This window comes from Ursus arctos, unplaced genomic scaffold (assembly GCF_023065955.2).
Source record: "Ursus arctos isolate Adak ecotype North America unplaced genomic scaffold, UrsArc2.0 scaffold_19, whole genome shotgun sequence".
NCBI lineage: Eukaryota > Metazoa > Chordata > Mammalia > Carnivora > Ursidae > Ursus > Ursus arctos.
In genome coordinates, this window is record NW_026622863.1 from 14,370,096 (window position 1) to 14,383,796 (window position 13,701).

General features: G+C 57.1%; 1 protein-coding gene across 2 annotated transcripts; it reads left to right on the top strand.

Moving 5' to 3' along the window:
• Positions 1-326: 326 nt before the first annotated feature.
• Positions 327-11,442, top strand: CX3CL1 (C-X3-C motif chemokine ligand 1). 2 transcript variants are annotated; one of them, XM_057314576.1, is made up of 3 exons: positions 327-671; positions 6,412-6,532; positions 8,270-11,442. In XM_057314576.1, the coding sequence occupies exons 1-3, from the start codon at positions 506-508 to the stop codon at positions 9,375-9,377; spliced, it is 1,395 nt and encodes a 464-aa protein (XP_057170559.1). In that variant the 5' UTR covers positions 327-505; the 3' UTR covers positions 9,378-11,442. The 2 variants fall into 2 exon arrangements, with proteins under 2 accessions (XP_057170559.1, XP_026350622.1); XM_026494837.4 differs by having other exon boundaries at positions 327-575.
• The last annotated feature ends 2,259 nt before the right edge of the window (positions 11,443-13,701 follow it).

The window sequence follows — 13,701 nt, forward strand, 5'->3', positions numbered from 1 at the left end:
GAGCTTGTGAGACCCGGACTCTAGGGTCCTGAGTCCCTCCTGGCTTGCTGGCAGCCAGCACTCCCTAGCCTGTCCTTTTGTTTTGTGGCCCACTTAGGGCTAGGGCCCCAGGTGCCAGCTCTGGAGCTGGTAGCCCCAGCAGATGGGGGGAGAGAAGGCCCTTTGAATGCTGTCAGGCCTGGTCCAGCCTCCAACACCCCCCCGCCCCGCCCCGCGGCGGCCCGAGCCCAGAGCCTGAGCTGGCTCGGTTCCTTGGCAACATCCTGAGGAATCCAGCCATCCAGCCGCTGCACACTGGCTCCCTTCCTTTCCCCTCCCACCCGCCTGCCTGCCTGCCGGGCTGGAGGCGGAGGCAGAGGCAGCAAGCCCCATTATAAAAAGCCATTAAAAAAAGCGACAGAGCTCAGGCAGCGAGGGGACGGCACTTAGCTCAGACGCCGGCCCCGGCATCTCTCCCGGCCCTGCCCGGACCCCCACCTGGACCTCTGCCTGCCCGCCCTCGGCCATGGCTCCTCCACCCCTCTCGTGGCTGCTCCGCGTGGCTGCCCTCTGCCATCTGACCATGCTGCTGGCCGGTGAGTGGGCTGGACTCCTGCATGAGCTGGTGGGGGAGCCGCCGGCCCCCCTTCTGCCCCTCAGGCCTGATACCAGGGCCCCCAGACCCCACCTGGGTAAGGTCCACAGCAACCCCTTCCAAAGGGTGTGGTGGAGGGGGCTGGGCTCCTCCCTGACCCCAGATTCGGGGCTGCCCCTCCCGCTAGAAAGATTTCCCGTCTCCAGAGACAGCCCGCCTGGCCCAGTGAGCGAGGTGGCCACTGCTTGGCAGCGCAAAGAGGTGGTGTGGGTGGCACGAGGGTGCCAGGCACAGAGGGGTGTTGCGGGAGGCGGACAGGGAAGGCTGAGGAGGTTCATGCGGGGCAACAGGGTGGGAGGCCCTGGCTGACAGTGGGCTGGGTCTCCCCTCCGGGGTTAATGTTAACCTGAAACCCTGACTGGGAGTCTCAGGTCACAGTTAGGGTTTTCTCCTGTCCTGATTTCGAGTAGGGGACCCAGGACTAGTAGAGATCAAGGTCATTGCAGATCATGGATTGCGCTTGTTGCTGTTGCTCTGGTCTGTAGCCCCAGTCCCTCTGCCTGTATCTCGACCATGCCACCATCCTCTTCCCCCAAGCATAGCTCAGAAAGTGCTTTCACCTCCGGATACTGGCTCTCTGGAGCCCAGGACCTGGTAGGGCATCATGTATCCATTCCACCGGCATGATTAAGATGGAGGCCCAGGGAGGTCTGGAAACTGGCTCGAGGATGCAGAGCCAGCAACTAGGGCAGGAGAGAGCCTGGCTGCATGCTTACCATCTGTGTGGGCCACGTAGCCTCCGAGAACTGTTTGAGCCAGACCATCTGGCACGCTGAGACTCAGAGAGGCTAGGAGCCTGCCTTGGGGCACACAGCAAGTCTGGGAGGATGAAAATGGTCTCAAGCTTCCAGGACACCCCCATGGAACACACTGCCTTTGAGTCTCTCTATGTGGGGAAAACCAACCAGCAGGCCAGGGAGCAGGTGGGTTGGGGGGGGCAGCAGGGGCCAAGGGCTGCTGGCCTCCTGCTTTGCGGGCTTGAACCCCGAGGCCAGAGGTGTTTGGAGATAGTGAGCACTAAAAGACGGGGAGTCAGACGGAGGTCGCTTTGCCATAGCCATGACCCTGAGCCGTGTCTTGCCTTCTTTGGTCCCCGGGACTGCATCTTTTAACACAGCTGTTGCCTCTGGCGCCGTGGGGCTCCAAAGCCTGGGAAGGCATCTTGGGAGTGGGGGGAGGAGGGTTACTTACAGGAAGCCTGGCGGTGGGTGCAGGGGGAACGGTTCCTATGCCAAGATGAAAAAGGGATGGTGTTGGCGTGGGGGCCCCTGGACACTCTGTTTATAGCCTGAGGCTTTAGGACATCAGGTTTCTGCCCTAATCTTGGTCACTGACTTTGCTGGAAGATAAACTATTTCAACCTTTCTGAGCTTCAGTTTTACCTTCTTCTCCTGGCACTTGGCCGGGCCCGCCTCGGAGGTTCTCACCCACACTGTCGTTTGTGGCTCTGAGAGACCCCCTGGGAGCCCCTGCAGGACGAGGGGGAGGTCCCCAAGCCAGAGAGGCCCAGGGTTGGGGGGGCTGGGGGTTTCTAGCTGGTGCAGGGCGGCTGCGTCAGTCCCCAAATGTGGGTTTGCGGGGCTGTGTCAGGCGGGAGGCTCCTCTGCTTTATATAACCAACCTGCAGAGAGAAGTCAGCGCAGAGAATTTTCTCCCGGAGCACTGACGCATTCACTCCTACTCAAGCCCCAGCAAGAAAGAGGGGAAAAAAATCTGTTTTAAGCTGCTGTAGTCTGCCCCCTGATTAGCGGTGGAGGCGGACAGGGAAGGCAGGGGAGGCTAACTTCAGAGCGTCACATCCAGGGCCTGTGGAATTGAAATAAAAATTCCTCTATGCCTTCGTTGGTTACAATTTTATGTGTCACAAAGCGCTTCCTTGTGCCTTTTGTTCATTCATTGAACAAATAGTTAGTGGACGTCAGCTACGTGCCAGGACTGTTGCAGGGGCTGTGGCCACATCAGTGGGTAACAGTGCCCAAGATCCCAGACCTCTAGTGCTGAGCACCACCTGGGGAAGACAAGAGGATACAAAACATAAATTAGCAAATGATTTGGTCTGTTAGAAAAACAGGCTGTGATTTAAAAAAATATATGGAGAGGGGAGGGTAGCAGGGGGAGGTGTTGAGATTTTAAGGAGGGGTCAGGAAAGGCCCTGGGAGAAGGGGACATTGAGGGAGGTGAGGGGAGACCCTTGTGGGTGTCACTAAGGCAGTGGCTCGCAGTGGGTGATCTGGCCCTCCAGGGGCATTTGGCAAATTTCTGGAGACATTTTGTTATTACAGATGTCCCGATTTTTGGTTGGGGGATGCTCAGACAGCTAGTGGGTAGAGGCCAGGGGTGCTGTTAGACATCCTGCAGTTCCCACGACAAAGAATTATCTGGTCCAAAATGTCAACGGTGTGGCTGTCGAGTAAACCCTACTCTAAGATATTTAGATATCTAAATATTAATATCTAGATATTAATAGATATCTAAATATTAAATATCCAGATATTTAAAAATCTTTATTTTCACAACCACCCTGTGAAACAGATATTATCATGTCCATTTTACAGGTAAGGGAACTGAGGCTCAGAGAGCCTAAGTGGCTTGTCCAGGGCACACATCTTAGCAATGGCTCAAGCCATCTCTCTATCACCTTGCCGAGAGACCCAGAACATTCTCGTCTTTTCCTGCCTGTAAGCCTCTTAGCAGTCCTTGAGGTCCAGCCTAAAGGATACCTCTTCCAAGAAGCCTCCGCTGATTACTTGCAGTGGGAAGTGGTCTCTCCCTTGTGCAAATCTCAGCACATTTGGGGGTATGTTCTGGAACATGGTGTTTCTACCTGATATTTAAGGCTGTTTAGAACAGTGGGATGTCTAGAGGCTGGGAGGAAAACAAGATTTGCCACTAAGCAGCTGTATGGCTTTGGGCAAGTCGCTTAACCTCTCTGATTTTCAGCTTCTGCATCAGTAAAGTCGGGATAACAACACTCTCTTTGCAGGGGCGTCAGGGATTAATGAGAGCAGATGTGTGTGCTAAGCGCATAGTCCAGCACAGAGTAGGTGCTCAACTAAAATAAGCCCTGGGACTTTGTGGGCCCGTCTTGGCTGCCCTTCAAGCTGAGAGCTTCTGAGGGTAGAGACAGGCCTCCATCTCACTGTGCCTCACAGCACCCAGCACAGGGAAGAGGGGGCATCAGCATTTGTTGGTTGACTGAGTAAACACTGCAAGCTGATGGTGTTTATTGGGATTGAGATGTTCTCTCGAAGCTCAGCAGCAGCACCAATGGGAGAAAGAGCTCAGGGTTACGGACAAGAGAGCCTGGGTCTTTGTAGATACTCACAGGCAATTCCAACCAATGTTGGCTGAATCCAGAAAGGGATGGATGGATGGATGGATGGATGGATGGATGGATGGGCAGATGGAGAGGTAGGTGCAGGGATAAGTAGAATGCGACATTTCACTCGGTGAATATTTGTTGCGTATCCACTTTGTGCTGGGAAGCACTGTGACACCAAGACTGAGAAGGTCCCTGCCTTCCTGAAATTCACATGACAGTAAATGGCTGGCTGGAGGCATTATTTCCAATTACAGAAAAGAAAACTCCAGAGAAGAAACCCCCCCTCAGGTTAGTTACATAGCCCTTCCCCATGCAGAACCAAGAACAGAGCCTGGCCGAGGGTATGTAGGCACCATGGCAGAGGGTGGGTGGCAGAGGCAGCCACAGGCTGCCTTTGTGGCTCTTTAAAGCCCTGCACGTGAGCAGTGGCCTTCCCCACCTGAGACATGGAGTCAAGAGGGCAGACTGACCATACCTAGCCCATCCCTCCTGCCCGCTGGCAGCCTCCCCCTGGCTCCAGGTGGCCTAGGACCCCTGCCAGGCCAATCCAGGGTGCAGCTTACTGGCTCTATTCAGCAGGGCCTGGGGAGGGTGCAGCTGAGTCATTCCAAAGTCCCCCCGGGGGAGAAGGCAGGTGAAAGGCAGCAAGGTAACTTTCACATCCTGCTTTCTCAGAGAGAAGGGCACCCTGTGACTCAGGGCCCAGCCCCCCGAGAACTTCCTGCCCACCCCGGGAGCTGCTAGTGCTGCCCCTTGATGGCTCAGGCCAGCTCCACCCTGCAGGCCCTGAACCCCCCTTCCACAGTCGGGGTGGGCTGAGGCTAAAAAGAAGCGGTGGGAAAGAAGGTGGCACATTCTAGAAGGTGTGTGTGTGCGTGCGCGCTTGCTCCTGTATTTGGGAAGGCAGAACATGTTTGCACGTCTACATCCATGTAAATACTTGTGCATGAGCAGTAAGGATCAGCTGGGGCCTCCCGGACCCTGACCGGCTGGAAAAGATCATTCAGCTCACTGGACTCCATGGCCCTGGAAGTCCTGGCCTCTAGAATTTTGCAAAACCCTCTGGGGTCTTGCTTCTGCCGCCTGTGACCTTGATCCAGAGCTGAAACTCAAGCTCTTCCTTATTTTTTGCATACCCTTCTTGAGCGGACACCAAGCAGAATAAATTTTGCTGGAGATTTTAGGGGAAGGGAAAAGCGATGCAAACTTCAAATGTTTATATGGAATATTTGGGTTCTCAGGGCACCTGGGTGGTTAAGCGTCCGACTCTTGATTTTGGCTCAGGTCCTGATCTCAGGGTTGTGAGATCGAGCCCCTCGTCAGGCTCAGTGGGGCGTCTGCTTGAGATTCTCTGCCTCTCCCCCTGCTTGTGTGCTCTCTCTCTCACATGTGCTCTCTCTCTCAAATAAATAAATAAATCTTAAAAAAAATATTTGGGTTCTCAACTGTTGAGTCACCCCCATCCTGTCCTGGGGTTTCTCTCTGGCTCCGTGCCATCAACAGGCCCCATAGCCATCCCACTCTGCCCTCCACCCCTTGCACAACCCCCATCTCCACCCCTCCTCCTTACTCCTGCTCCCCTAACTTGCCCAGGAGACTCCAAATGGCCCCCTCGGTTCCCCTCAGCAACTGCGGCCAGACTCATCGGCAGAACAAAGGATCCTCCACTCAGCGGGCCCCACCCCGGCCTCCTTGGAGGGCGGCTGTACTTCCACGCTTAATGCTTTGTATTTGTTCCATGGGTCTGAGCATATGAACTTTTATGTGGTCTTGTGTGGGGTCCGTATGTGCTGTTCTGTTTGTTGGCGTGTGTGGGTACGTGTGGATGTGTCATAGGGTGGGCCCGTGACGTGTGTCTCCGAGGTCGTGGAAACCACGAATATGGATCAGCCTGACAGGGAGGAATGGGGCGTGCATGTAGTGGGTGGCGGGTTGGGGGGCGATAGTTGAGCAGGTGACCTGCTGGCGTAAAGGGAGGGTGGGGGGTGCACAGAGCCATGGGCCCGGAAGGGACCAGAGCCCGGCCTGGGAGGAGAGCCCGTTCCCTCACTTGCTGGCTGTGTGACCTCAGGCAGACCCTTGCTGCTCTCAGACTCGTCCTCCCTTCTGTACAACTGACCAACGACAACAACTTGAGTTTAAAAATTAAACCCTCGCTTCTTACCAGGCAGTAGGAGCTTCATAAGTAAGAATTCATTTTCATTAATTTTTATAACATCCCTGTGAGGTAGATGCTATCATTGTCCCTATTGTACAGGTGGGGAAACTGAGGCATAGAGAGGTGTTTTTTTTTTTTTTTTTGGGGGGGGGGGGCTGAGGTCAAGGGCCCTGAGGACCCAGGGTGTGCAGGGCAGCGGCTGCGGCTTGGCCAGTGTCACTGGCACGAGCTGGCCTGGGACTGGGAAGCCGGGTGCCCCCGGACAGTCCTGCTGACTGGGGGCCTCTGTGGGCTCAGGACAGCACCTCGGTGTGAAGAAGTGCAACGTCACGTGCAGCAGGATGACCTCGGAGATCCCCGTGGCCTTACTAGCCCACTACCAGCGAAATCAAGAGTCCTGCGGGAAGCCTGCCATCATGTAGGTACCGGCCCCTCGGCCTCTGCGAATCCCCGTCCACGTCCTTGTTCCTCCTCTGGCCTCCTGCCCGGGGCCTCCGCAGGTTGCTCCTCCTGCTCCTGGCCTCCTGGCCCTTCGCTGACCTTAATATCTGCACCCGAGGGTAAAGGTTGGGAGCAGCTTCCTGAAAGGCCTGAGGCCTGGGGCAGCGACCGCGGGTGGTGTGTATTAGGGGGCACTCGAACCTGCTGGATTTCTTGGGGACGTCCAGCCTGCTGGTCTCGGGGCACAGGCTCCAGACTCCACCCGATACGGTGCAGATCCTGGCTTCACCGCTTGCAAGGGTGGGGGGGCCCTGCTGACATTGCCTACCCTCTGGGCCTTAGTTTCCTTATCTGTAAAATGGGTAGTTGGGAGGATGACTGGGGATAACGCAAGTAAGCAGCTTGGCAGGGTGCCCGGAAACTGTTGCAATAGGAGAGGCAGGGACTATTATTCACACTTGACAGTGGAGGAAACAGGGTCCCCGTGAGACTTTGGGCCAGTCTAGAGACTGGCCTTTGCGCCTGGCATCAGGAAACGGCTGGCAGGTTCTCGAAGTATAGGGCTCATGGAAAAGACGTCGTGTGCTTCATTCCACTGATTATGCCAGCTGCTAAGAGGAGCAAGGGGGCTACTGCCTGACCTCTCCTCTCACCCGTCGAGGCTTGCTTTCCCCAGACTCCCCCACATATTTGCTTCTGTTTTCTAGGTAAAGAGGAAGTGGGAAGCCCCAGGGAGGGGGCCATGGCCCTGGGCTGCACCTCGCCTCTGGGGGCCTGAAGGGTTATGCTTGCTTCCTGCGCTTCTCAGGCTTCCCCAGGGAACCAGAGCCATGCACGTTCACTTGACCTCTCTGAGCCTCGGTTTTCTCATCTGTAAAATGGGGATGGTCGCGGTAGCCAGCTCTCGGGTTGGGAGGGAGGTTTAAATAGGCAAAATGGCTAGCACCGCGGCGTGGAGCAGGAGCTCCTGTCAGCTCTGAGCTGTGCTCTCGGCCGTGAGCCAGCCACACGCAGCTTCGGAGGAAGCTCGAGATTTGGACGCACTCGGGGCCCCGCTGGGAGCCCCAGACATGTGGCTGTAGCTACTCAGTGAGCTTTCGGCCTGAGGACGCACACTAGGAGGGGGAGGTCCAGAGGGCAGCCTGTAATGCAGCCAACGGAGGAAGAGGACATCTGAGTCCGCTCCTTCCAGAGAAAGGCCTCGCCCCAGAGCTCAGCAGTCACACACCTGGCAGCAGGGCACACGGGTGCGCGCTCCCCCCAGTCAGGAGACACAGCCCAAGTCCCTGCCTTCATGGTGAAGACATTATTATTAACATCGTTATCATTTTCGGCTGTTACTCTGAGCCAGGTGCTTTACATACTTTTCATTTTTTCTTTTTTTATAATAACACCAAAGTGGGGTGACCAGCTTGCCCCAGTTTTCCGGGACTTTCACAAAAAGTCCTGTATCTTGAGGACCCCCCTCAGTCCCAGCTCTTCTGGGGAGGTTGGTCACCCTGCAGAAGGTAGGTATGCTCTCTCGATTTCCCAGGTGAGGACGCGGAAGTCCCAGGAGTCAAGCGGCCCGAGCTCATCAGCTCGCAGCCCCCAGCTAGTAAGGGGTGGGAGCAGGGTTTCCAGCTGGGTCTAGTCACCGGCAGAGCGTCTATGCGGTGCTTCCACTCCACGTGGCATCCGGGCATCACTGGGTCCCTGTTTTCCTTCCTTGTAGCTTGAGAACAAAAAAGAACAGAACCTTCTGTGCTGATCCAAAGGAGCAATGGGTTCAGAAAGCCATAGAACATCTGAAAAACAAGACTGCTGTTCAGACTCAAAATGGCGGCACGTTCGAGATGCTAATCGGTGGGGGTGATCCCAGGACCACCCCGGCCACCAGGGGAACGGACAGGCCTGCGGTCACAGAGCCCAAATCCACCCAGGGAAACAGTGGCCCGGAGGCACAGAGGACCTTGGAGACTTCCCCGGAGCTGCCAACGGGAGTGGCTGATTCCTGGGGGACCGGGTTCCCCTCCACTCCCAAGGCTCCGGATGGAGGAGCGCCAGCTGGATCCCAGAAAACTGAGTTTTTCAACGCTGCTGCCCTCACCACCGCAACGTCCTGGCAGAGTTCTGCTGCCTACGATCCCTGGTCAGGCCTCTGGACTGCGGGAAAGGCCTCTGAGGCCCTGCCCACCCAGGCCTCCCCCACCCAGGCCCCCTCCACCCAGGCCCCCTCCACCCAGACCCCCTCCACCCAGACCCCCTCCACCCAGGCCCCCCCCACCCAGGCCCCCTCTACCCAGACCCTCTCTACCCAGGCCCCCCCTACCCACACCCCCACCATTTCACACACAGCCTCAGAAAAGAGTGTTGGCCCTGAAGGCCAGCCTATGTGGGTCACGGGAGACGATCTCACGCCAGAGAACTCTCTAGGGCCTGAGGAGACGGGTCCCGTTTCGGCTCACACGGATGCTTTCGGGGGGCCTGAAGGTACGCCCCGTCTCTCCACGGTCCCTGTCTCCTCTCAGAGGGTCCCCAGCAGGGAGCCAGCGGCCTCAGGCAGCTGGAGCTCCAAGTCGGAGGAGCCCATCCATGCCACCGTGGACCCCCAGAGGCTGGGTGTCCTCATCACTCCTGTCCCCGACTCGCACGCAGCTACCCGGAGGCAGGCGGTAGGGCTGTTGGCCTTCCTTGGCCTCCTCTTCTGCCTGGGGGTGGCCATGTTTGCCTACCAGAGCCTCCAGGGCTGCCCCCGCAAGCTGGCGGGGGACATGGTGGAGGGGCTTCGCTACGTCCCCCGGAGCTGCGGCAGCAACTCCTATGTCCTGGTGCCGGTGTGACTGCCCCCCTGCCTCCGGTTGTTCTACTCAGACAGCTGCCTGGGGTCCCCTGTCCTCACACCCACCCTCACCCAAGGGCCGGGCCTGACCTGAGCTGGGATGATTAGAGCGAGGAGGCGGGACCTTCCACACGCCACGGCTCCCGGCTCCCCGGGGATGCCCCAGGAGGCCACTCTTGACCACTGTTGGCCCCCTGGGGACAGAAGTGGTAGCCTCTGCAACTCACCCCAATGTCCCCAAGTCAGGAAACTTCCGCTGCTGGCTGGTGAGAGGTTCCCTTTGACACAGTCCCAGACCCGATGAACAATTATTTATTGGAAAACGCCCAGCCCCTCTGGTTCACGTCCCCAGGTGGTATCACGGTCACCCCATCTCACGAATGAGCCTCAGGCCAGGCCCCTCCTGCCCGCTCCCTCAGACCTCATCGTGTCTCTTGGTCCCGCTGCAGTTGCCAGTCACCCCGGCCACCTGCGGTGCTATCTCCCCCGTCCCCTGTACAGAGCCCACACCCAGCCGGGGACCTGTCTTTACTTGCATGAGCCTAGTGTTGTTCCCTGGGGCTGTTCCCAGGAAGGCGCTGCCCGCCGTTAGGCATTGTGGGAAGGGGACATGAAGTGATCCAGTGGCTTGGACTGTTTTCTTTTCCTCAGTGGATGTCATGCAGTGGAGGAACCTCGACTGTGGGTGTGAAGGTCGGGGTTCTCATCCCAGGTCCACCACCAACCCAACAAGGCATTCGTACCTCTGGTTTTCCGTCTGTGGAAGGAAAGAGACTTGGCAAATGTGTGACAATAACCTGTACCCTGACGGGCATCACTCATTGATCCAGAGACCCCTTTGCCCAAACCCGGGGTGTAGCCTCATAACAGAACACCTTAGCCCGCCCTCAGCCATCGGGGAGCCTGGCACTTCGGTGGGCCCTGTGTGTCTGGTGGGGGGGGGTGCTGTGCAAGGACGGGGTCTGAAAGCACAGGTCCTGCTCCGTGGGAGGGAATCAGCTCTGTGCGCCCCCTGAGTGGGGACTGGGGTGGGTGCTTGAGGGGCAGGCCTGTGTCTGCATTGGAGACCAGCCCTCCCAGTGTCCACCAGGCTCGCAGGGATGTGGAGACAGCCCAAGAGACGTGGGACAGGCTGAGGAGGAGGGGAGTTCCCACAGGCTCCCGGGAAGGCTGAGGTGCTCAGGGAAAGGAACCTGGGTGTGGGGAGCCTGCTGGAAGCAGCCCTATGCCCGTGTCAGGGACTCAGGCCCGGTGTTTGCCGTTTCTTTCCTGCGGCCTGGCTTCCCCTCCCCCATCTCTCGCTCCCTAAAAACACTGCTGTCCCCATTCCAGGATCTTCCCTCACCTTCCTGCCAGCCAGGGCCAGGGATTTCCAGGACATTTGCCATGAGATCAGAATCCACCGTTGAAACCTGAGGTTTCATGTTTACCTCTGAAAGAGACTCCGTCCTGTCGGGAGGGAAGTTGTGGGAACCAAGTCAGGGGTTCCCTTTTTGGCTGCTGGCCTCACCCCTCAGGGTCCCTGGTGGCAGCTCCCCACCTTCCTCTGAGGGTCCCCGTGGGTGACCCTTGCCCTCCTGGGGAGCCCCCACAGGCCAGTGTGGGTGACACTCTACTTGGCAGGTAGATGCTCAGAGGAAGTGGACACAGCTCTGGTCCACAGAGGGGGCAGCCATGGAGTCCAGCCACGGAGTCCACCCGGCCCTCCTGCACCCCTGCTGGGCATGACCTGGGATGTTGGGGCCTCACTCGGGTGGGGGGCACTCTGACGGCTCAGAGGGGGGGCAGCCCGTCTGAATGCACTTTTTTGGGCTCCTCCAGGCTGGTGGGAGAGCCTTCAAGGAGTGGGGGCCCCATGCTGGGGCTCCCCTACTTTTGTGAGGAGGCACCTGGGAGCAGCTAGTCCCCCTTCCACGGATTTGATTAGTTCCCCCCAGCAGGACACGGACAAGGACAATTGGGGGGGAACTCTGGAAGGAGTGGGCTGATCCTTTCGCTTTTCCAACCCTATCACCAATGTCTGTGCCATTTTGTATTTTACTAATAAAATGGAAAAGTCTTGTGAATCAATGACGTAGCTTTCGTAGGACAGGCTCAGCTACCGGAGACTCAGGGGTATTGAACCAGGGAGGGGCCGAGAATCTCTGGGTCCAGCCTGCCTGGGGCAGAGGGGCAGGCACTTTTACGGTCAGCAGGAGAAGCAGCACTGGGGGTGGAGGGTTTGAGCCCCTGGCCTGGCTCTGTTCTGCCCAGCTGTGTGACACTGGGCAGGGCCTTTACCTCTCTGAGCCCGTATAAAATCTGATGTGAGATTTCTCCTAGTGGCTCCCATCCCTGGCAGGAATCAGAATCCCGTATGAAGCCACCCCTGCCCTTCCCCGTGCCTACTAAGCCACCAGCTCAGGGGCCTTAGTATCACCATTAGTGATCTGATGACCCATGGGAGCAAACTGGGCCACATTTTCCTCTTGGCTGCCTTGACTCACTGCTGGTCCAGATAAAGATCAAAGAGGGATTATTTCTCAAGGGACTTGGGCGTTCATAGATATGACCCAAACACAAACCTCCTGGTGGTCCCTAAGCCCTCAAGTGTCCCAGGGTGGCATCCTAAGAGCCACTATGTACAGTTGTGCAGGTTGGGGACTGCACCAGGTGCCACAGGCCAAGTCCAGCCTCTTATTACACAGTATTTCATGGATCCTAAGGTGAGCATTTTTCCACATTGTGCTATCTTTGGAATTGGGATTTGTCTGACAATCAATGGCTTGTCATAGTTTGATAGACAGATCTTGTTTTCTTTACTAGTAGTTTATTAAATATCAGAATGTCTCACAACTAATGGCATTTTAGATCTGACGTCAACACGGGGTTTTTAAAAATCAGAGGCAGTATTTAAAAATCAGGAAATTATACACACGAACCCACTCTTCCGTGACTGGGAAGTCTGGCCCACATACCGCTAGGTGTGTGACCCACAGTCTGGCAGGGGGTGGGCGGGCCCCAAGCAGTGGCTGCCTCAGGAGATGGGGCCAGGCCAGGGTGAGACCCCCCGTCCTCCAGCATCCCCTCCACCCCCTCGTGCTCCCGGAGCCTGTGCCACGTCAGGCGCCATTTATGATTGCCCTTCTCTCGTTTGTCTTAGAGCAAGGATATTTTTGTCCCAGCCCGAGTCTCCACCAAACGGAGGACAAGGAAAAACAGATCACGACGGGCACACGACTGCACTCCTACCCTGCTGGCTTCCTCCTTCATTTTACTACCTGCCAAACCCCATAGACACGTGGAGGTTGAGGTTCCTGCGGGAGTCTGAGTTTGCTGTCCCTGCACAAGCTGCAAATTCTAGTACTTCCCCCGCAGCGAGCCACAGCTCTCCCTGTGCCCCCTCCAACCCATTTCCTCCTGCTGTTGCTCATTCCCACCCCCAACGAGGAGCTCAGAGACAAGGTCGCAGGCCTCCAGCCTCTCCCCGAACCCCCTCCTTCTGGCAACACGGAACACCAGCAGAGGCTTTGCAAGGAAACTTTGTGTCCCTGCTCTGTCTGGTTTTTAATCACACCCTCAGGTAAGGTTTACACTCCTCATGCTTCCCAAGAGGATAGTCAGTGGGAGAAACCTGTATTCAGGCTCCGGCCAGAGCAGTTCCCCGGGATCCTGGAGTGTTCTGCGTTCTCTCACTTACAGAGAGCTGCACTCCAGCCCAGGCGTGCCCGGATTCGCGCAGAGTTTGCTGGAGACTCGGATATCTCCGACTGGGCTGTCAGGTCTCTGAGCCGTCGTCAGCCATCAGCACCATCGGCGGATAATAATAGCCAAGGCTTATTTAATGTTTACCACGTGCCAGGCAGTGCGCTAAGTTCTTTGCCTAGAACGACCCCATCGTACCAGTGGGGAAAGTAAGGCTCTCAAAGCTCACGTGATTTGCCCAGGGTCACACAGCACGTAAGCAGCAGAGACAGGATGTGACCTGGAGTCTTTCTCCAGCCCTGGAATCTTAGCCACCGTTTCTGAAAGTAGGAGCCACAGATCATCTTAAAAGTATAGATGCCCGATCCCACTTTAGAGCTGCTGGATCCAGGCTCTAGGGGTGGGAGGGCTCGGGGTCTGCACCTTCAGCTGCTGTCCCCGCCCCCACCCCACTCCTTCCTCTCCCACCTGCTCTCCTTTGCCCTGCACTGCCCTCCAAATGACAAATTTGGCACCTAGCCAAAGTTTTGAGCCCCCCCTTCCCCCCTGCCCCTGCAGCCCTGCCCCCACACCAGGCCAGCCCACTCCATACCCCCCAAGGCTCGGGTTACCTATAGGCTCCTCACTCTGTCCTTTCTTTG